Here is a 24,071-nt window from a genome sequence, read left to right on the forward strand (position 1 = left end):
AGCAATCACTAGGTTACAGTTGATCAAATATACAAGTCTCGATGTGACATGGAAAATGTAACCTAGAACTTACATCACAATAGGGTCATATAAGTTGAATAGCCATGTCATTGTTTAACATTAAGCATCCCATCCATGCCTTTTGTTTAGAATAAGGATCACACATTCACACTTCAGATTCATTTGTATACAAAGCTTTGTTTCTAAGTTTATTTGTTTGAGAGACTGTACAAAGACAATCAAGGCATACATACACTTCCTGATCTCATTAGCATCTCTGGGGGAAAACCAGGACAGATCTGTGTGTAGTGCCCCACTGTTCTCTGACCATTATCCACTGTAACAGTTGACAACCAAGACTCCCAAAAAAGGCATTTTCTATTCCTGCTTAAGGTAGTTGTAGTTTGAACAAAACGCACTGGGATGTCAGTTACAAAACACATTCAGCAATAAATACATGAGGTTGATAGAACAAAAAACAAGAGAGCAGGGCAAATAATGATTTAGAAGGACAGTCATCATCTACAAAGTTGGGGTATGACTGACAAGATAGTGAAGGCATGAGGTCAACAGGATTTAATAATATCTCTCTGAAGCATCATACCACAATATCTAGACTTCATCCATGCGGCTTTGCAGTGTTTGTGTTCTGCTACGAGTGACCCGCAGCCTAGAGACGCTCATCGTCGAAACACAGACAAGATCCCACAGGCACAGATTTGATTTGGCATGACAAAAAAATAAATAATCCCAATGTAAATCACTTTATTTAATATACCCTTTAATCTTATATTTAGAGAAAACAACCACAATCATTGAATAGGAGTAACTACGCCTGTAACGTTGATAAGGACAATTGGTCCATGTGACCAGTCTCAGAACATTTGGAGAGGGACAATGAAAGGTTCTTAACTTCTGTTAAAAAAGAGCATTTCATTGGGGCGAGAGATTAGAGTCCATGAAGGCCATTGGCTGAGATGAAGAAGGTGATGTGTGCAAAGATAAATGTGCGTTGATGGAGGATAGTGGAAGGGCCTGGGAGACAAAGGGGTGGGGCACAAGAGCTTTTAGCTCAGCGTTTCCCCAAACTCGGGTCTGGGGACCCAAAGGGGTGCACATTTTGGTTATTGCCCTAGCACTACACAACCCATTCAAATAATTAACTAATCATCAAGCTTTGATTATTTTAAATCAGCTGTGTAGAGCGAGGGAAAAAACAAAATGTGCACCCCTTGGGGTCCCGAGGGCAGAGTTTGGGAAACGCTACTTTAGCTGGTCGAAGTGAGCTTGGTCCATGGGGTGGCACCACGCACTTCAAAGGGCTGATCATTGGCGAAGATGTGGCTACACAGGTCATCCAGAGGGGGCTCGGGGTCTGTGGTGGCGAACTGTGCAGCATCTTCAATCTCCTTCCTCACCGCAATGTCAATCTCCTGCACACATACAGGACAAGGGAAGTTTGGTCTTTACACCCTCAGACATGCTTCTGTTAGCTGTAACTATTTTCAATGTGTCAATAATCATGCGTTTTTCAAACAAATTCAGCTATTTGACTTTGTGCGGGTAACTGCCAAAATAAAGGAAACACTTGAGTAAATGAGGGATACAAAGTATGAAAGCAGGTGCTTCCTGAGTTAATTAAGCAATTAACGTCCCATCCTGCTTAGGGTCATGTACAAAAATGCTGAGTTGCCCATTATTTTGGCTACCATGGCTAGAAGAGATCTCAGTAACTTTGAAAGAGGGGCCTCAAGGTAGCATAGGGGGTTTAAATGGTGTGTGGGTGTGTGTCAGTCACCAGATCTCAATCCAATTGAACACTTATGGGAGATTCTGGAGCGGCATTTGAGATATTGTTTTCCACCACCATCAACAAAACATGAAATTGATCATGGAAGAATGGTGTTGAATCCCTCCAATAGAGTTCCAGACACATTGAAGCGGCTCATGGTGGCCCAACACCTAAGGATGGGCGATATGGCCTAAAATCATACATCCATTTTTTCTCTAAAGAAGCTTTGCTAAAATACACTGCATTTCAAACAGTCAGCAATACTCTAATGAAGTCAGGGCTTGTTAAATTATACCTAGGCTAAATATAAGTATTCCACAACCATAAGACCCACTAATAATTACATGTTTAACCTGCTTTTAATTTTTATGATCAATGATCTTGCTTTCAAGTCTATCTGAATGCCCCTTTATATTAAAAATGTAATGAGAACCACGCATAAGCATTCACTACTGACCAACTTCTTGTAGCAGACATGATAGAAAATTAACACAGATCTCAAACAATCTCTCAAGCACACTTGCTAGTGAGTAGCCAGCTAATCTTTACAGTTAGAGTAAACTTGGATCTATTTGCTAGCTAACAAGGTAAAACAGTTGAATTATGAACACACCCTTGTCTCCAGCTGTTTGAACAGCATGCTAGCCTGTCCACTTTGTTCAGATGTTGAAATCAAGTGGCCTACCTTATTTCTCAGAATAAGTTGCTAATTCCTTATATAATAACTTTATGGCTATTGCACATTTATAAAACACATACTAGCTGTCTAGTCTAACAGTCTGTGGGTTAAATGCTGCTAGCAGTACGTGGTACCGCAATGTCGCCCGCAACAAACTGAGTATATATTTTCCAGAATAAATGTTCATTGATACTCCCGTTTTAGTAGGGTCTGCTCTTTGCACAATTTGAGTTGAAACATAAAAAGGGTATTCTTAGAAAGATTAAGTTCTCGTCTATTAGTCAAATGTCTCAATATGACCGATTCTGTTCGACCAAACCTCAAATGCAAATAGCGAGTTGAAACCGCGTATTGAAGAAGTGATCTTTCATCTTTGTTGTTGTGAGTGTTAAGTTAATGTTTTAAGTATCCCTATATTTCTATTATTACGGGGCTTTCACTCTGTCAAGAGTGCGCCTGCCCGGGAAGTTTAGTTGTTGATGGACCTAGCCTTGAGTGGAATGGCTACCCTGTAGTGTGTTCATACGGTATAGTAAACTTTGTTAAACTGGAACCTTGTCGTTGTGTCATTTCAAGTTAACAGTGAGTGCCAGGTAGGGGAGTGGCTGTGTGTGTGTGTGTGTGTGTGTAAATGGGAAGGTGTACAGTCACAGCAGAAGGAACGAAAGAGACCAATAGAGAACAAGCGGACATAAGCTCTCATAAAAAAACTAGATTCTTGTGATACAGGCATTTGGAATATTGTGCTAAAACAAACAAATTAATTTGATATGTCGCCAAGCCCTACCAACACCCTATGAAGACACTGTTGGCGTTTCCTTTATGGCAGATACCTGTATGCTTCCTATTCATACTGTGTTGAATGTGCAGTATATTAGTGAATGTTTGAGAATCACCTTGAGCTCCTCTATGCTGGCCATGTTGTTGCTGAGCATGCGGTCCTTTAGCATGGAGATGGGATCGCTCTTACTACGGACCTCCTGGATCTCCTCACGTGTGCGGTAGCTGAGGAAGGGGGAAGAGCGGGTAGGGATCAGGGCTATGCAGTGTCACTACAGGGGGGTAGGAGGGCAGGGAGGAGGCTACTGGGGGACATAGCAGAGTGCAGGGACAGCAATATATTAGAGCACTGAAAGCTTAGCTGAATCCCTGGTACGTTGGCACTGATGGAGTAAGAAAAACATAAGTACGTAACAATAATCATGACAATAACAACAATAGTAATCTACTAATCCAATAATAACAATATAGACTTACCTGACCCCAGGATCGCTCATGCTGTGTCCATGGTAACGGTAAGTCTGTAGCTCCATGAGGATAGGGCCCTTAACACAGGTGGTGCACAGAGAAAGTGTAAGTTGTGCTACTTCGACTAAAAACGCACAAACCTGTACACAGTACACACAGAAACAAATCAACCATCCTACATACTGTAAGGTTGATGCTCACCTTTCCAGATCGGCAGTGATCAGCTGCAAACTTGGTGGCCTCTCTAACACACAGGACATCCATCCCATCCACCTGGATACAGATGCATTGTGTGAGACTACGGAATATATTTTGTAAGAGGCACAGGAGCTTGAATATATTAGTTAGCGGTCTACCCTAATGCCAGGAATGTAGTCCCCTCTCTTGTAGTATTCGGTGCTCGCAGCAGAGCGCTCTACTGATGTGCCCATGGCATATTGGTTGTTCTCACAGATGAAAATGATGGGTAACTTCCAAAGAGATGACATGTTATATGTCTCAAAGATCTGACCCTGTGGATGAATAAAAATTCTGTCAACAGTTGGGGTCAAATAAAAACTTGGGAGTGTCCTTCATATATGTTTAATGCATGCAGGGTTCAAGACGCATGCCTTATGTCAAACCTGATTGGCTGCTCCATCCCCATAGAGACTGACACACAGCTGATCATTGCCCAGGTACTTGCAGGCCAGGGCTACACCAGCTCCCAGCGGTACCTGAGGGGAAATTAGGCAGGTGTTATATTTGTGAATCAGATATAAACCAGATGCAAATGAGGTTAAAAGAAATCAAAATGGGATTCTTTCAAATCTAAGATAAAGGAATAACGCTAAGCCTTCGTGAATTACCTGAGCTCCCACAATGCCATTGCCTCCATAGAAGTTTTTAGTATACATGTGCATAGAGCCTCCCTTGCCCTTAGCAATGCCTCCTCTACGACCTAAGAGACAGCAAAGGAACAAAATTAGGGAAGAAAACGAAGAAAGCGAAAGAGGTTAGTTTTAATGTTTAGGGAGATAAAATCAGAGGTTCAAAGTACAGTGATTAGATCTTATTAGGGTTCTCTATTGGACTGAGTCAAGTCCACTCACCAGTGAGCTCTGCCATGATCTCCCTGACAGTCCCACCCCTGGTGAGGGTGTAGCCATGGGCACGGTATGCAGTGATCAGGTGATCTGACAGGGTGATACCCCCCTCAATGCCAACCGCACAGGCTTCCTATCAAAGAACAACAATCTGAGCATTCATATTAAATCAAATTTTATTGGTCACAAATATTTAGCAGATGTTATTGCAGGTGCAGCGAAATGCTAGTTGCTATTTGAATGCAGTGTGTGCGTGTGTCAGTGGAGGCTGGTGGGATGAGCTATAGGAGGACAGGTTTATTATAATGGCTGGAATGAAATAAAAGGAACAGAATCAAAAACGTGGTTTCCATGTTTTATGTGTATGATACAGTTCCATTTGTTCCATTCCAGCCATTACAATGAGCCTGTCCTCCTATAGCTCCTCCCACCAGCCTGCAATAGTGTGTGTTCATGTGAAACTGTATGTTTGCTTATACAATAGGTGAGAGTGATTGTGTCTTCTAACCTGGCCATCATACAGGTGACAAAAGCCTCTGATGATCTTCTGCTTGTAGAGCTGGTCAGCCTTCAGCTCCATGCGCCTTATGGTCTGCATGGTACGATAATACTTCAGCCCCTCCTCCCGGGTCAGAGTGGCTGTCAGGGGTGGGCCCTCCTCCAGACGATGAAGGTCAACTTTCTGCAGGAAAACACACAATGAGAACTCAACAAGGCAGACCGTGAGCATCAAAATCAGCTACACATTTGAGTATATTTTTTTGTTTTACCTTTATGTCAAAGGTGGCCTCAGGTGTGAAATCAGCATACGAGCGTGACGCCACCACCAGGCTGGTGGCCTAAAATAAAACAGAGGACACTTGAGAGAAACACTCCACACATACATTTAACTGGACATCATCTCGTCTTTTCACAACACAAATCTACTTCGCAAGACCTGCGGTTGGGCAAGCCGGGAGAGGCAGCACAAAAGCATCTGCGGTAAGACAGACCCATAAAGTGAGAGGTAGAGTGAAAAACTATGGTATGGAACATAGCTATACTTCCAGAGGTTGATCCACACACCACAACAATGAGACTGAAGAAACACTCCATTGCCACTGACAAGCACCAGTGAAAAGTCAGACTTGTCTTGAAAAACACTGAACCAATCAACTACCAAGAATGCCTCATTGCCTGAAAAAGACATATCCAGAATATTTCCGTCACTCTGAAAATCAAATGTGTGTTCAAATGTGAATGGTTAATGAAGGAGAAATATATGATTGTGTTGTAGACCAAATTTCAGGGTGGGCAGGTTCACACAGCCAGTCAATTCAAGCACTAAGGAATATGAGAGATCACACCATGGGATAGCCTTTCATGCTGACCACACCGGTCGGGTCACGTGCACGAGCGTTGCAAAATAAATTTACACATACATGTTATTCAATCATTGCACCCACACTGCTCACGCGCGCCAACGAGCATCTACGTTGCCAGGCGCTGAATTAGAAGTTGATTCTATTTGTCGCAGAACGCACTGCAAGTCCTGCCTCTCCCAACTTCTCATTGGGTTTTAGGAACATATACCCACATGGGTGATTGAAAGATGAACTGAAGTCAGTTGTGGTAATGCATCTTATTGTAAAAGATAGTAGTTAATCGCCATATAAAGTCCAAAGAAGAAAAAGCATGGAAGGAGGAGAGAAGACTAGAAACGATTCGGTTGACTGTTTTATGTGTGGATTAATTGTCGGAGTAGAGGACCTTGTGCATTTCAGGTAAAATAACAGCTCAATGTTTATATCCCAGGACAAATTAGCTAGCAACTGCAAGCTAGCTAGGCAAATTGCCATAAATGTTTTATGCTTTTCAACCTGTCCCCAAATGAATATAATTTGTTCAGAGTTTGTTTTGATACTTCAACCTCCGTGTCGTGATCGCGTTTGGTGTGGGGGGGACAAAATCAATTTGCGCACGATGGCGGACACACGTGTTTGGGTATGGTGTTAGTGAGAGAAAACAGGCGGATCACAGCATCTGTGCATCAGGCAAAGTACTGTAAAAGCATGAATGGTGGTGAGGGGAGGAATGAAAGATACAGAGGGGCTGCCGCTACTCCCAGCAAGCTGTGGCTCTGGTAAAGGAGTGTCTTCAGTCAAGCTAAGGGCAATCTCAGGGTGTTGACGCAACGCTATGTCAGTATTCTTGCTCCTCTCTGCCAGCTGATGCTCAAATATGGATGAGTCAGAAGCACCCCTGTTAGTACTGATGTCAGGTTCTGAAACATTTAATTCCCGAATTTGTTGGTCCACGTTAAGAGGTATTTCTGGTGATGGTAGTTCTAGCGTTAGTCGGTCAGAGACCATTTCTGCTTCTGTTAAAGTGTGGTCTATGATGGGCGCATCAGAGGTTAATGGAGGCTCTGGTAAAATCGATTCTGATACTTGAGAGTCCATTGCAGCTGACTGTGAATATGAGTTTGATTCTGGAATAACTGGGTTTGTACCAAGTAGTTCGCATAAAGTTAATTTTGAAACAGAGGGGGCATTTAAGGGTTCTTCTAAAGGTTCTAAAACAGTCGGGGCAATATCTGCTAAGGGTTCTGAAACAGTCAGGCCAGCTGATAAGGGTTCTGGTGAGTTAAGATTTGGTTGCTCTGATAAGGATGATTCTGAGACTGGCAGGTCTGTATTTATCACATGCTTTAGTGATGTTAGATCTGCAAATGGTTTGTCAGTGTCAAATGACTCCTCTTCAGATTCACTGCTAAAGGCAGGGGACCGATTGACCAGAGTGACCTCTGGGGATTCTTTAAGTATTAGTCTGCTGGCAATTTTAAGTTCTGGGATCAGTACAGCACTGTGGTCTGTTTGGTTAAATGTTAGATCAGTCTGACCTGTTAAAATTGTCTACTAGAGGACTGTGTGAGAGTATAAATCTGTGTCTGGCTTGTAGGGTAGTAGTGCTGATTCTGAGTCTGGCGGAGAGGTAATATCAGCATACTGCCCCTGGACCGCCAGCAGCCCTGCACACGGAGAACTGCGGAGAGAAGAGCCAGGCAGAACAGTCACTGCAGAGCCGAGAGCAGGGGTGTCAAACTGATTCCATGGAGGACTAAGTGTCTACTTGTTTTTCCTTTCAATTTGGTGTCCAATTAAGACCTAGACAACCAGGTTAGGGGAGTTCATAAATAGTCACTGACCTTGTTATGAATTTTATGAATAATGACTAAATTATGTATACATTTAACGTAGAAATATAACTAATTGAATTCTACCCTGTTTTTCTGTATTGATAAATAATGTTAGTTCATAAGAAAGAGGTTATGTAGTATGTACATGGGAAGAGAGGAAGGTATGTGTGTGCCTAAAGAAAACAAAGTGGATCATTAAACTATGTTTGAACCGACCCGGCTATAACTCTGGGGAGATAAGATAGGACATGGAGGGCCCCTCCAGATTTCCCGTATCTGGAGGGGACTGGAACTGTCAGCTGTGTGGTAATAAACTTGTGAGACTCCAGGAGAGAGAGAGAATTCAAAGTTTAGTGTGTATGTATGTGCATAGGTTAAAAGAGAATAGTATAAAAGGAACGTTTTTGTATATGCACAACAGAGCTCCCGTAAATAAACCTTGCTGACTATTGTAGACTGGACTCTGTTTCATTTCAATAAGAACCTTACAAATTCTTAGTAACAGACATAGTAGTTTAATTGAAGTTCAGTTTATGAACATTGAGAACAAAATTCTCTTAACACCTTGATTCATCAATCAAGTACAAGGGAGCAGCAAAAACCTGCAGACACTCGGCCCTCCCGTGGAACGAGTTTGACACATGTAGACGAGAGGTAAAGTCAGCACATTACCCACTGAGGGGGTCTACTGCAGCTCAAATAGCTAAAGGTCTGGTGGTTGTTTTGAAGGTGTTGAACCAGTCCAATACTAAAAAGCTATTTTCATCTGCATCATCTGAGTGAATGGCCAAGTCTTCTAGGAATCCAAACTAGCTGCTAGGAATCCAAACAAGAATGAAAATGTGTTATTATTACACATAAAAAAATATATTTTTTAAATTGTTGAAAAAAACTGCACCAACAAAGGCCTTTCAATTGACTCAGCCTTAAAACACATAGGTTTGTTCTAAACCACATTCTCCACACTTATTAACCAAACAACTTTCCACTCACAACATTTAAAACAACTATACCAGTGGAGGCTGCTGAGGGGAGGACGGCTCATAATAATGGCTGGAACAGAGCGAATGGAATCAAACATGGAAACCATATGTTTGACTTTAGAGAGGTATCAACTAGAGGTCGACCAATTAATTGGAATGGCCGATTAATTAGGGCCGATTTCAAGTTTTCATAACAATCTGTATTTTTTTACAACAATTTGCAGTTTTTTTTTTTTTTACACCTTTATTTAACTAGGCAAGTCGGTTAAGAACACATTCTTATTTTCAATGACAGCCTAGGAACGATGGGTTAACTGCCTTGGTCAGGGGCAGAATGGCAGATTTTTACCTTGTCAGCTCGGGGATTCGTTTTTGCAATCTTCCGGTTACTAGTCCAACGCTCTAACCACCTGCCTTACATTGCACTCCACGAGGAGCCTGCGTGGCAGGCTGAATACCTGTTACGCAAGGGCAGCAAGAAGCCAATGTAAGTTGCAACTTATCTTATAAAAACAATCAATCTTAACATAATCACTAGTTAAGTACACATGGTTGATGATATTACTAGTTTATCTAGCGTGTCCTGCGTTGCATACAATCGATGCGCCTACTTCGACAAACGGTGATGATTTAACAAGCGCATTTGTGAAAAAAAGCACTGTCGTTGCACCAATGTACCTAACCATAAACATCAATGCCTTTCTTTAAAATCAATACACAGGTATATATTTTTAAACCTGCATATTTAGTTAATATTGCCTGCTAACATGAATTTCTTATAATTAGGGAAATTGTGTCACTTCTCTTGCGTTCCGTGCAAGCAGTCAGGGTATATGCAGCAGTTTGGGCCGCCTGGCTCATTGCGAACTGTGGGAAGTCCATTTATTCCTAACAAAGGCCGTAATTAATTTGCCAGAATTATGCATAATTATGACATAACATTGAAGGTTGTACAATTTAACAGCAATATTTAGACTTAGGGATGCCATCCGTTAGATAAAATACAGAACGGTTCTGTATTTCACTGAAAGAATAAACATTTGTTATCGAAATGATAGTTTCCGGATTCTACCATTTCAATGACCAAAGGCTATGATTTGATAGAGCAGTCTGAGCGATGGTAGGCAGCAGCAAGCTCGTAAGCATTCATTCAAACAGCACTTTCGTGCATTTGCCAGCAGCTATTGAAATCATAAACAGCGCAAGCCTATCAACTCCCGAGATTAGGCTGGTGTAACCGATGTGAAATTGCTAGCAAGTTAGCGGGGTGCGCGCTAATAGCGTTTCAAACGTCACTCGCTCTGAGACTTGGAGTAGTTGTTCCCCTTGCTCTGCATGGGTAACGCTGCTTCGAGGGTGGCTGTTGTCGATGTGTTCCTGGTTCGAGCGAGGAGAGGGATGGAAGCTATACTGTTACACTGACAATACTAAAGTGCCTATAAGAACATCCAATAGTCAAAGGTATATGAAATACAAATCGTATAGAGAGAAATAGTCCTATAATAACTACAACCTAAAACTTCTTACCAGGGAATATTGTAGACTCATGTTAAAACCACCAGCTTTCATATGTTCTCATGTTTTGAGCAAGGAACTTAAACGTTAGCTTCCTTAAATAGCACATATTGCACTTTTACTTTCTTCTCCAACACTTTGTTTTTGCATTATTTAAACCAAATTGAACATGTTTCATTATTTATTTGAGGCTAAATTGATTTTATTTATGTATTATATTAAGTTAAAATAAGTGTTCATTCAGTATTGTTGTAATTGTCATGATTACAAATAAATAAATAAAAATTAAATGGCCGATTAATTGGTATCGGCTTTTTTTGGTCCTTCAATAATCTGTATCGGCGTTGAAAAATCATAATCGGTCGACCTCTAGTATCAACACCCATTATCACATGCCCGTCCTCCCCAATTAAGGCACCACCAACCTGTGAACTATAGCTACCTAGTACCTACCAATCAGATCACTTTTGTCTTTGTCAAAGCAGCTGCACTAGGCTATTGGCTCCAAGACCCCTTTCCAATGATAAATAACTAAGTAGGCCTAGCTAGTAGCTATAAATGAATGAGATAGGTCTGTGTGTGCGTGTGGGGAAAAAAGCAAACCAAACGAGGTATTACGAGCAGAAAGCATAGCATAATTGCTTAAAGAGAACATTTCCAAATAAATTATTCTAATGGGGGTGGGTAAATGCAATGTTAGATTATTCTGTAATTGGACCCCAAATAAATAACTAAATGAATGAGTGAAAGTATAGAATATAACGTTAGCATGTGAAAGGGAAAGAAATCATTAGGAATAAAGATGGAGCACAAAATAGGCAGAATCGGGTGTGCCACAGGGATTGTATCACCGACGACACTACAGTAAAACCACATCTTACCTCTGACACAACCTGGGCTCCCTATCAGGCAGCCAATGGGAGAGAACCAGAGAAGGGAAGGAGTGAGGGAGTACAACAGGAGACATCAAGATAGATACATTAGAGAATCACAGGAAAGATTTTATTGTCAGAAATGAAAGGGAAAATTCAGACAACTCTGTGCCACAAATGTTTGAGTTGTGTTATTCAAGGTGACCAGCCAATCATTGAAAATATTATTTCCCCTCTCCCCTAATTTTTTTTATATCGCTAGCTGCAACATAATACCATCGTGGAATGCATTTTTATGTCTACGAGTCCAGTATGAAGGAAGTTTATTTAACTAGGCAAGTCAGTTAAGAACAAATTCTTATTTATAATGACGGCCTACCCCGGGCCAATATTGCGCCGCCCTATGGGACTCCCAATCACAGCCGGATGTGATACAGCCTGGAATTGACCCAGGGACTGTAGCAACGCCTCTTGCACTGAGATGCAGTGCCGTAGACCGCTGCGCCACTCGGGAGCCCTAGTTAAAGGTATTTCACAAGCCAATGCTATCTAGCGTTAGCACAATTACTGGAAGTCTACAGCAACAGTTAGCATGCTAGCTGTTCATCTGACTCTGGGGAAGTAGATAAATGGCTTCATTGCCTAAATATATCCATTTAATATGAAAAAAATTAGTCATTGGAGCTAATTACAGGGGTTTTCCCTTTATAGAAACTTGTTAGGTGGTCCTTCTAAGTGGTAATTTTCAAAAGAATGCAGAAAATATATTGAACTATATTTATTTTTAAATATCATCTCTGAGAACTAACAAATCAAAATTAATTGGTAGAACTACTGAAAATTTGCTTCACAGAAGCACAATTCTTTACGCCGCCAATATACTTTTCTAGGTAATAGACTGTTAAGAGTTTACACTTCCAATGAACTGTGGAGAGGTCAAAATAAAGAAATGTCTACCAAATCTATTAATAAAGGTTTTTCATTACCGGTACTTCTACTTACCATTATTCACCTATGAGCCTCCGTCAAATATTTTTCTCATCATTGAGACGGTTGCTACTTACCACTGGATATATTGATTAAAAGCTGACATGGTGGTAAAGAGAGTTTGAATGAGAAAAGTTATCTTTACGGGTTGCCCGTGTGGTTGATCCTTTTGGCGGTAAGTATATAACCACAGGAACGTATAATTACATAAACTTTTCAAAGCGCTGGCAGTGCATTTCTATCACCTGAAACATGCGCACAATATAAAAATAGATGCACAAGACACATGCACGTATTTACATGGTTCTGCAGAACCAGAAAAATGGATGAACTACCAGCGCCGTGAAAAGTAGATGTAAGTATACTACATATTGTCTCACATTCCAACAGAAAAATGACCAACCGCACAGACAACCGGTAAAGTACGTTGAAATACATTTGTATTCAACATGCTGGCTTGAGGTCGTGATCGATCACTTTCCTGATTCATGTCTGACGTAGAATTCTATGGAATTGAACGTCGGGTTTCCCAATCCAGGCAATCTTTAACGCACCATGATGATAACTATTTTGACAAGTTGTCAGCTAAATAAAACGAGTTGTTAGCTAACTAAGTAGGCATATCATTCATTGGATTATAGCTAGTTCGCAGATTTACCTAAAACTTGCCAAGTCATATTTAGCTAAAGCCAAGGGCGGCTAGCTAGTTAGTGCGGTACGGGTACGAATCGGGGCCTAGCGGTATGGCAAGGTCAGGACGGCAGCTGAACTGGTCTCGTTTTTTAATTAAAGGACAAGCGGTCATGTGTATCCTATACTAAAATACTATACATAAACAATACTTACATTTCTTCTTGCGCTACCCCTCAGTACGTTGGAGATTATTGTCAACATCTTTTGCATACTATTTGTCCGCCAGCGATCTGCAGAAGGTTTTCCCCTCCGTCCTTCCTGCCTGTCAAAACAAAGGCTACCAAAATGACGTTACGGACAAACCCACGTCGACTGCAGATGACGACATGCGCTACGCCTAAAAAAGCAAATGCACGAGCTTCGAGATATAGCAGAAGCACAGGCTTCTTTCTGTATGAGCTCCTACCACTTCAAGTATTTGATTGCACAATGAATTACCAGGCAATTGTTCGATTATGTTTAACGGCGGATAGCATCCAATACATGTTGCATTACCGCAACCAACTGAAAAGAGGAGCGACCTTTAACATTCTGTTAACATTCTGTTAAAGGTCCCCAAAGCACACATCCCTCGGTCGCTCCACTTTTCAGTTCGCTGCAGTTAGCGACTGGAACGACCTGCAAAAAATACTAAAATTGGACCGTTTTATCTCCATCTCTTCATTCAAAGACTCAATCATGGACACTTACTGACAGTTGTGGCTACTTCGCGTGATGTATTGTCTCTACCTTCTTGCCCAATAATGTTTCCACCATGCTATGTTGTCTTAGGTCTCTCTTTATGTAGTGATGTGTGTTTTGTCCTATACGTATTTTTTTATTTGTTATCCCTGTCCTCGAAGAGGAGCCTTTTGGTAGGCCGTCATTGTAAATAAGAATTTGTTCTTAACTGACTTAGTTAAATGAAACTAGACCTTATAGAAGAGCTAACCAACCCTCTTCCCGGAGATCTACAGTCCTGTGGGTTTTCAGTCCCCCCTAATTTAACACACCTGATTCTACTAATTAGCTGCTCAAGACCTTAACTAGCTGAATCAGATATGCTAATGTAACGGATGTGAAATGGCTAGCTAGTTAGCGGGTACGCGCTAGTAGCATTTCAATCAGTTACGTCACTTGCTCTGAAACCAATATGTAGTGTTGCCCCTTGCTCTGCAAGGGCCGCGGCTTTTGTGGAGCGATGGGTAACGACCGTGCTTCGTGGGCAACCGTTGTTGATGTGTGCAGAGGGTCCCTGGTTCGCGCCCGTGTCGGGGCGAGGGGACGGTTTAAAGTTATACTGTTACATTGATGCTGTTGACCCGGATCACTGGTTGCTGCGGAAAAGGAGGAGGTTGAAAGGGGGGTGAGTGTTTGTGTTTCTGACCAGCAGAAACACAAACAATTATCACAAGGTCACGTAGGGTTGCCTTAACCGATACCACAGCACCCAACGTTTTCACCCACCCTGAAACAATATATGGATCAGCCAAAAGGCAGCGGTCAACTTTCTGCAAAAATGTTACTCCTACCATCACAGACTTAAAAAAATATCTTTATCATTACCATCGGTGCAAGCCTCGGGAATTACCAGGCACATACAAAATAAAATGGTAAACAGTCATAAATAGAAACGATGTATAAACTGGTATATATATTTTTTTTATACAGAAACCTACAGGGACCTAGTTTCTCAATTTTTTCTTTAAATTTTTATTACTACTTGTTATTTTTTTACTTTTGTATTTGGCATTTGATTTTTGATTGATATTGTTATTCTACTGCATTGCTGAGGAGAGTTAACAAACAAGCGGTTCACTCTACCATGTGCACGTGACCAATAAACTTCGATTTGATTCTATACATCCTTCACATCTCTGTTTAAGATTAAGTAACACAATAGGAACAATATTGTGAGGACCATTGAATGCAAAAATAAGAATGATCAAATAAACAAAATAGGAAATATTGCAATGCTTTCATCACATCGTTTTCATATAGTTTGATATACCCAAATCGATCATTATCAGACACTAATAACCATTTCTGTTGTCTTGAACAAGGAGGACGACCTCCTTTCAGGAGAAAGGGAAAATGTAAATTTACAAACAAAAAAACACATTTTCTTACCCTACAAAAAGAAATTGAACTGTATTTTAAGACAGTTAAATACTCTACTAACAAAAAAGCTGTTAGAATTGTAAGTGTATGTATGTCCCTTAAGGTCCTTGTGTAATTGTAATGTGATTATGTTACCTCCTAGCTCGATTGCCCTTTCTATATAATCTATATATACTTGTGTTGCCTCATGTACTTTATGTATTGATTTGATGTTAATAAAAATAAAAAATAATTAAAAAAAAAAACCTTGCGAAAAGGTTCTATTGAACGAGGTCATGAACTGCGCGTTCACGTGAAATAGCGCCCCTGCACTTTCCTAGAAGCTAGCTAGCTACGTGCTTTTAGCAAGACAGTGTAATGGACGTCATGCTTCATATGAAGATGTTAAAGGACATTTTAAGTGTGTTTTGCACAATTTGTTTTGTCACCAATTTTTCCACTGCAGCCCAAGACGGCTCTAATGGGAAAAAGGATCAAGAGTGTCACAACTACGCTGGGGGACACGTCTACCCTGGAGAGGCTTTCCGTCTGCCCGTCTCTGACCATTCCCTGCACCTCAGCAAGGCGAAAAGTGGGTATTGTCCCTGTCCCCCTGCACAGTTGTACTTAAAAATCCCATTGACTCAAATGCTTTTAAATTAAGTTGTTTTTTTACTCAACATTATATGCATATGGTACTTTTGTTTTTAGCTACGGCGCTAGTTAGCTTGACTGCAGGCAACTTAACTAACGTTAGCTGACGTGATTAGTTAGACACCGTGCCAATTATCTGCAAATTGTCCAGTTTTCCCTTGCCAAGTTCACCACTAGCGTTAGCATAACATTTGTATGCGCGTTATTGTAATAATATGCCAGCTTTTTACTTGTAGATCAAAATTCATAAGTAGTAGTTAGTACATTTGGACACGTCATGCCAGAACTTTGCTCCAATTACTTTGTTCAGTACAGGAGTACCCGCGCAATAACAATTGCTGCGCACCACACAATCCCAATGGATGCATCAGTCAGTCAATTATGTTAAGTGGGTTCCTCTTCGAGCTTACGCCTTCATCAGCATTCGTTAAGAAGCAGGTGAAATGTAAATTATCAGTAGATGGCCTCCATCATATCGTTTTCACATTTCCTGCGTTTTCCAAACAGAAGATGGCGAGGTGACAAGGAAGCCAATACCAGACTTCTGAGATGCACCCAGCCAGAATACACTATATATATATATATATATATATACGAAAGTATGTGGACACCCTTCAAATTAGTTGATTCTGCTATATGACAGGTGTATAAAATAGAGCACACAGCCATGCAATCTCCATAGACAAACATTAGCAGTAGAATGGCCTTACTGAAGAGTTTAGTGATGTTCAATGTGGCATTGTCATAGGATGCCACCTTTCCAAAAAGTCAGTCCAAACTGCCTCTGGAAGCAACGTCAGCACAATAACTTTTTGTCTGGAGCTTCATGAAATGGGATTCCATGGCCGAGCAGCCGCACACAAGCCTAACATGCTGACCAGACCGGACATGTCGCGTGCGCCGAGCGTTGCAAAATAAATTTAGTAGAAATCCATGTTATTCAATAATTGCGCCAACAAGCATCTGCGATGCCAAGGGCTAAAATAGAACTCCTTTCTATTTCTGACGCAGATCTCGCTGCAAGTCCTGCCTCTCCCTTTCCTCATTGGTTTATAGAAGCAGGTACCCACGTGCCATCTCCTCATTGGTTATACCCACATGTGTGATTGAAAGACGAAATGTTTTGCCGGTTGTCGTGGTAATACTATGAAAGTGTAGTGCCAATCGCCATATAAGTTCAAAGATGAGAAAGCCTGGAAGGAGGATAGACTAGAAACGATTCGGTTGACCGTTTTATGTGTGGATTAATTGTTGGAGTAGAGGACCTTGTGCATTTCAGGACCTTGTGCATTTCAGGTAAAATAACAACTCAATGTTTATATCCCAGGACAAATTAGCTAGCAACAGCAAGCTAGCTAAATAGGACAAATTAGCTAGCAAGCTAACTAGCTAAATTGCCATACATGTTTAATGCTTTTCGACCTGTCCCCAAATTGTCATTGGTTCAGAGTTTGTTTTGATATTTTAAACTGCGTGTTGTGATCGCTTTTGGTGTAGGGGGACAAAATACATTTATGCGCGATAGCGCACTATGGCGCACGCCCGCAGCCGGTTTGGGTTCCGTGTAAGATCTTAATGCGCAAAATGCCAAGCGTTGCCTGGAGTGGTGTAAAGCTCGCCGCCATTGGACTCTAGAGCAGAAAAAAAACACATTCGCTGGAGTGGTGAATCACGCTACACCATCTGGCAGTCCGACTGATGAATCTGGGTTTGACGGATGCCAGGAGAATGTTACCTGCCCCAATGGATAGTGCCATCTGTAAAGTTTGGTGTAGGAGGAATAATGGTCTGGGGCTGTTTTTCATGGTTCGGGCTAGGCCTTAGTTCCAGTGAAGGGAAATCTTAATGCTACAGCATACAATGACATTCTAGATGATTCTATGCTTCCAACTTTGTGACAACAGTTTGGGAAGGCCATTTCCTGATTCAGCATGACAATGCCCATGTGCAAAAAGTGAGGTCCATACAGAAAGTGTAGTGTAGATAGCAACCCTCTGCTTGCTTACAGCAGCACTGGGGTCTGACCGGCTTCCTGTTTAGATTAAAACATTGCGGAGCCAGCGTGAGATATGGCTTGGAAAACGTACATTAATCCAGGGATAAGAAATGTGTTATACTCTGAATAGGACCATTATCCCAACTGTTACACGAAAAGATAGAACAACTGCTACTTTTTCCAGAACTGCCCTTTTTGAGGTCATGCTAGGTAGCATAAGCCACACCAGCCATTTTGGAATGGCAGTGTCAGCCGCCTTTGAAATTTAACGGCGATTGGCATCCAATAAATGTTGCAATACCACCACCAACTAGACTGGTGTATAACTCCCTTATATTTGCTTGAAAAAAGGAAAATAAATCAACAAATACCCAACCATCTAACCCTACACTCATTAAAAACCCACTACTCCACTCTAAACCTATCTAGTCATACCTCAGGCCAACAGACTGAAAGGACGAGACACCACCACTCGGCACAGCCTGTAACTCTTGTAACGTCAAGTCTCGTACACCAAAATACTTCTTACATTTTACATTTAAGTCATTTAGCAGACGCTCTTATCCAGAGCGACTTACAAATTGGAAAGTTCATACATATTCATCCTGGTCCCCCCGTGGGGAATGAACCCACAACCCTGGCGTTGCAAGCGCCATGCTCTACCAACTGAGCCACACGGTGCGACGCATGTTTGGTGCGACGCGCCTGCTCCCTCAGACCAGTAGTGTCAGCCAATCGGCTCCTTTTGTTACTCAACATATGACATTCCATAATGGCAGCTGTGGCTACTGCTACCTAGCATCAGGACGGGAAAAAAAAATAGCAGTTTAATCTTCGAGGTGTAACAGTTGGGATAACGGAGTACAACGCAGTTCTCATCCCTGTATTGAGGTTTGTTTTCCGAGCCATATCTCGCGCTGGCTCTGTGTTGTCTTAATCTAAACAGGAAGCCTGTCTGTCCCCAGTGCAACTATAATCAAGAGTAGGGTCGACATCTATTCTGGCTAATATGCACCCAATGATGTGATGCTCCCCATGGGATAGCCAAGTGTGCCACAAGCCTGCCCTGAGACATAGGCCTACCTGCTCACCAACAATGAACAAATACTATTAGTTGTCGGCCACGCATACTATACTGAACAAAAATAGATATGTAACATGTAAAGTGTTGGTTTCATGAGCTGAAAGAAGATTCCAGAAATTTCTATATGCACAAAAAGCTTATTTTGTGTACAAATTTGTTTACATCCCTGTTAGTATTTCTCCTTTGCCAAGATAATCCATCCGCCTGACAGGTGTAGCATATCAAGAAGCTGATTAAACGGCATTATCATTACGCAGGTGCATCTTGTGCTTTGGACAATAAAAGGCCGCTCTAAAATGTACAGTTTTTCACACCACACAATACCACAGATGTCTCAAGTTTTGAGGGAGCGTGCAATGTGCATCCTGACTGCAGGAATGCCCACCAGTGCTGTTGCCAGATAATTTAATGTTAATTTCTCTCCATAAGCCACCTCCAACATTTTGTTTAAGAGAAATTGGCAGTTTGTCCAACTGGCCTTACAACTGCAGTCCATGTGTAACCACAACAGCACAGGACCTCCACATCTGGCTTCTTCACCTGCAGGATCATCTGAGACCAGCCACTTGGACAGCTGATGAAACTGAGGAGTATTTCTGTCTGAGGAAAAACTCATTCTGATTGGCTGGGCCTGGCTCCAAAGTGGGTCGGCCTATGCCCTCCCGGCCCACCCATGGCTGCACCCCTGCCCAGTCATGTGGAATTCGTAGATTAGGACCTAAAGAATTTATTTCAATTGACTGATTTCCTTATATGAACTGTAACTCAGTAAAATTGTTAATTGTTGCATGTTGAGTTTTATATTTTGTTCAGTATAAATGCAGTAATCATGTGCACAGCAGGATTTGTACCCTTCCTGTTTCTTTTTCATTTTGAATCTGAAGACTTGATTTGTTTGTCCCTAAAAGGTGATCAACAAATGTCTTGCTTGCTCGTGCTTTGAACCATTATCTAATTATTTTGTTGTTTTTGAAGTTTCAAAGCCTGCACCTTATTTTGAGGGATCAGCTGTCATCGATGGCGAGTTTAAGGAGCTCAAGCTGTCTGACTACAAAGGGAAATACCTAGTCTTCTTCTTCTACCCCCTGGACTTGTGAGTACTATCTCTTACTGACCTTCATCCTAAAACAAATCTCTGTACTGTTGGTTGCAACTGTCAGAAAATGTGTTCGTAGGCTAGTAACAATCTGTTAGTGACTTTGTTACTCTAAAACAGTGGTCAACATTCCAGGCATCCTTAGTCGATCACTAAACTTTTCTGTAGAAAAGTCGACGATAAAGGCTGGCACTCCTTTTTTTAATTTTTATTGTGTTTGTCTTGCGCTGTTGGCGGTAGGTGCACTTGATTCAGAAGCCCTGCGCACTTAAAAAAAAAAAATGTCAAAGACTAACTCTGCCTACCTGGCAGACCGGGAGATCTTTGGCCACTCAATTTAGCCAATCGGATAGTTCAAATCACTGTGCCTACAGAGCTTCCATGCCCCCGGCCATGGCAAAGTTTGAGACTAGCCTACGTAAGATGTAATAATTTAAAAAACCATGACCTCAGAGAGACTGTCAAACAATAAAGCAAAGAGCTGCTGTTTTTGAGTAAGTTCATGTTTAAAAAAATAAATAAAAAATTATGACTTTTTACCCCCTTTTCTCCCCAATTTCGTGATATCCAATTGGTAGTTAGTCTTGTCCCAGTCCGTATGGACTCGGGAGATGCAAAGGTCGAGAGCCATGCGTCCTCCGAAACACGACCCCGCCAAGCCGCGCTGCTTCTTGACACACTGCTCGCTTAACACGGAAGACAGCCGCACCAATGTGTCGGAGGAAACACCGTACAGCTGGCAACCGCAGTCAGCGTGGATGGGCCGGTACTGCCACGAGTCGCTAGAGCGCGATGGGACAAGGACATCCCAGCAGGCCAAACTCTCCCCTAATCCTGATGACGCTGGGCCAATTGTGTGCCGCCTCACAGGTCTCCCGGTCGTTGCTAGCTGCGACACAGCCCGGAATCTAACCCAGATATGTAGTGACGCCTCTAGCACTGTGATGCAGTGCCTTAGACCACTGTGCCACTTGGGAGGCTATGTTTTAAGTATTTGTTCAGCAGTGTTGACACTGTTTTGTAATAGTGTTGAATAAAAATATTAAACGCTTTTCTCTCTACTTCCACTCGTACTGCAATGAATGAGTAGCCAAGTGTATCGATAGCCCTGCATTTTTTAAATTATTATTAGCAGCTTGTCTATTTTACTATTGCGGAATATTTCAATATCTCTAGTCATAGGAACAAAAGCGAGATCCGACTACGAAAAATCGTTTTGAACGGTCATCCAACTCGTCATGATTTGACTACATTTTTTTTTAAATCTCCCGAGTTCCCTGTTGTCTTGAAAGCACAATCAGATGCAGGTACCATCTGTCCAGTAAAATAAAAAAGCGAATTATTTAAATTTATGTTCCGCAGTACATTGCAAGTGCTACACTAACTCATCTATTTTGTTATCAAAGCTCGAATTTTGAAATATAATATTGTCTGAGAATAACAATATTGGCAGGCCAGGCATATAGGTAATATGCTCTGTTAATGTTTAGGCCTACTGCCCAAACCTCATTCCTACATTTTTTTTTTTTTTTTACATGAACCTAATAAAAACAGTTAAGTGTTGCTTATTTTTGAATCAAGAATCTGAGCGGTAGGTCTCTGCTTTGTTTTTGACTGCAAAAGTTATCCTGACTGAGAAAAGGTTGTTGACCACTGCTCTAAAAGATCAAATAGAAATCTAAATAATCTGGGGTGTATTAATTACCTCTTGCAATGGAAACCGTTTACTGGTTTAAGAACCAAACAGAGAATGAAACGGGGAGGAACCTTCATGTAGTTGTCCAATAAACTTTTGCAACAGAATTTGGTAATGAATACATCCCAGCTTTTAATCGTGAGTCTGGCCTATTTGTCTTAGTATTTTATCTTAAAATATACACTGTAGTAACTGTTTATACACTTTTCTGAGTTCTTACCATTACATTTTCTATATTATAGAATCATTGACTGAATGAAAATGCAGTATGCTATGTCTAAAGTAATAAATGCTGTTGGCTATGTATTATTCTGATGACCCTCACACTGTGTACCTGCAGCACGTTTGTCTGCCCGACTGAGATTATTGCATTCAGTGATCGTGTGCACGAGTTCCATGCCATCAATGCTGAGGTTGTTGCCTGCTCTGTCGACTCACAATTCACCCATCTGGCATGGTAAGATTATAAGCATCAGAGGGGCTTGGACTTTTTCAGAGCACTTCAGCTTTTTTCCCTTGACCTTCTGGTTTTATGTTAACAGGATCAACACACCTAGGAAGCAGGGTGGACTTGGGCCAATGAAAGTCCCTCTGCTGTCTGACCTCACACACCAGATTTCCAAGGACTATGGAGTCTTCCTGGAGGATGCAGGACACACACTCCGGTGCAGTTACACTGACACGGAGTAGAAACTACTACAAAAGATCATGCCTAGTATTGGTTTGCTATAGCCAGAACATTTTTCCTCATTAACAACCTTTTATAAATCGGTTCAGTGAAAAACAGTACAACAAACTGTTAACTGTTTTAAGGTCATGAAGTGTAAATTCATGCAGTTTGAAACTGAAGCATTCATTGTTGTCATTCTCCCCCCTCAGGGGCCTGTTCATCATCGATGACAAGGGAGTCCTGAGGCAGATTACCATGAATGACCTCCCGGTAGGGCGCTCTGTAGATGAGACCCTGCGGCTGGTCCAGGCCTTCCAGTACACTGACAAACATGGTGAAGGTATGGTTCATTCTCATCACATAACATATTCTCAGATATTACAGCTAGACACTTAACTACCTGTGGTTGCTATGGATGGTCTTTGTTTACAATTTGTTTGAAATAAATACTTTTTCCTTTTGCAGTGTGCCCAGCAGGATGGAAGCCAGGCAGTGACACGGTGAGTTTCATACTGTGTGTGTATTTCCAAGTAAGTGTGTGCATGAGAGAAATGTTATTTTCATATACATTTCTTGAGACTCATGTACTAATTCAGGTTATTACTCTCCATAGATAATCCCAGACCCATCGGGCAAACTCAAGTACTTTGATAAGCTGAACTGACCCTCCCTTGCTCTCTAAACACTTTGGTTGAAGCTCAGAATAAAAAGAGTTTTGATAATCTGGTGTCTGATTTGTTTTAGCAATGTACAGGCATATTTGACATACATCGAATTAAATCTCATCTAGTGATCTGAGTAAACTGGTTACCTTTGAGATGAGAAACAGGCCACGAACTACAACAACCAAATAATGCCTTTTGGAGCTGAGTCACCCTCTCCTAATGGGAGACACTAGATGGCGCTGTTGATGAAATTAGTGAAATACATGTATTCAGTGTTTCTCCTAGGATTTCTTTTCAGCGGTGTTGACAAAGTTAGTGTAGTGGGCGTGGCCATTTTTCCCTATTTTTTTTTTTTAAGGCCCTCTTGGCAGCAGACACAATGTTGCTGTTTTAAAACAAATTTCTTGCAATTTTACACATTTTGCCATGGCTTATGGTGTGTTCCTATGCTATAATGGGTGCCCCATGACATTTTGGGAATTTTAGATTCTCCCTGACTTTGTTTTTTTATTTTGGTGATTGTTAGTTCTCAAAGATGAGAATTATTACATGACATACTTTTATCTAGTTTTAGTCATATTTTTGGAGTCTAACTGAATATAGGGGAAACACTGTTCTTAAATAATATGTTGAATGTGCCAAATATGTCCCACTCCAATGGACTGGACACCAGATAACAGTTGGCTATAAACTAGTCACTTGAGTATTGGGCATTCCTGGGGAGGGGTCCTATAACAAATAAATACTCTGGAATATGATGAACATGCACTCTAAAAATAATTAGAAATGTTTTAAATGTAAATTAAACTACAGTACATCCATAATATGTACCTCAAAGTGCACACAATTAATTTACACAACATGTACAGTAGGTCTGCATGGTCACATGTCTCAATTAAATGCCATCAGAATACCACATGCAGGACCAGTCAAAGAGAAACCAAACGTAAAGAGTTTCGTGGCAGTTTAAGGTCACAAGTTCATGGATCATGCCAGCATCTGCTTCCCTGGAGATTGTAGTACATCTGAGTCACTACTGTAAAGCTTTGCAGAGTAATGCCATGGACTGAGCCATAAACATTTTTTAAATACTGTCTTA

The 24,071-nt window shown here is 41.3% G+C and overlaps 2 protein-coding genes across 5 annotated transcripts; one reads left to right on the forward strand and one right to left on the reverse strand.

The window, feature by feature from the left end:
- Positions 1–178: 178 nt before the first annotated feature.
- Positions 179–14,026, reverse strand: LOC139551801 (pyruvate dehydrogenase E1 component subunit alpha, mitochondrial-like). Of its 4 annotated transcripts, none has more exons than XM_071363157.1 (13): positions 13,723–13,976; positions 13,186–13,294; positions 11,362–11,382; positions 5,575–5,643; positions 5,313–5,486; positions 4,811–4,937; positions 4,568–4,659; positions 4,343–4,435; positions 4,076–4,231; positions 3,921–3,992; positions 3,729–3,796; positions 3,368–3,476; positions 179–1,433 (listed from the first exon to the last, which is right to left on the reverse strand). In XM_071363157.1, exons 2-13 carry the CDS (start codon positions 13,240–13,242, stop codon positions 1,269–1,271), a joined length of 1,203 nt encoding a protein of 400 aa, XP_071219258.1. In that variant the 5' UTR covers positions 13,243–13,294; positions 13,723–13,976; the 3' UTR covers positions 179–1,268. The 4 variants fall into 4 exon arrangements, with proteins under 4 accessions (XP_071219258.1, XP_071219259.1, XP_071219260.1 ...); XM_071363158.1 differs by having other exon boundaries at positions 13,186–13,309; positions 13,723–13,919; XM_071363159.1 differs by lacking the exon at positions 11,362–11,382 and having other exon boundaries at positions 13,723–14,026.
- A 1,368-nt stretch (positions 14,027–15,394) lies between these two features.
- On the forward strand, positions 15,395–23,029 carry LOC139551803 (peroxiredoxin-4-like). The gene is made up of 7 exons (XM_071363161.1): positions 15,395–15,703; positions 19,821–19,938; positions 21,978–22,094; positions 22,180–22,302; positions 22,517–22,647; positions 22,773–22,807; positions 22,921–23,029. The coding sequence occupies exons 1-7, from the start codon at positions 15,490–15,492 to the stop codon at positions 22,969–22,971; spliced, it is 789 nt and encodes a 262-aa protein (XP_071219262.1). The 5' UTR covers positions 15,395–15,489; the 3' UTR covers positions 22,972–23,029.
- Positions 23,030–24,071: the final 1,042 nt, after the last annotated feature.

The sequence above is a fragment of the Salvelinus alpinus genome, chromosome 24, assembly GCF_045679555.1.
Source record: "Salvelinus alpinus chromosome 24, SLU_Salpinus.1, whole genome shotgun sequence".
Classification (NCBI taxonomy): Eukaryota; Metazoa; Chordata; class Actinopteri; order Salmoniformes; family Salmonidae; genus Salvelinus; species Salvelinus alpinus.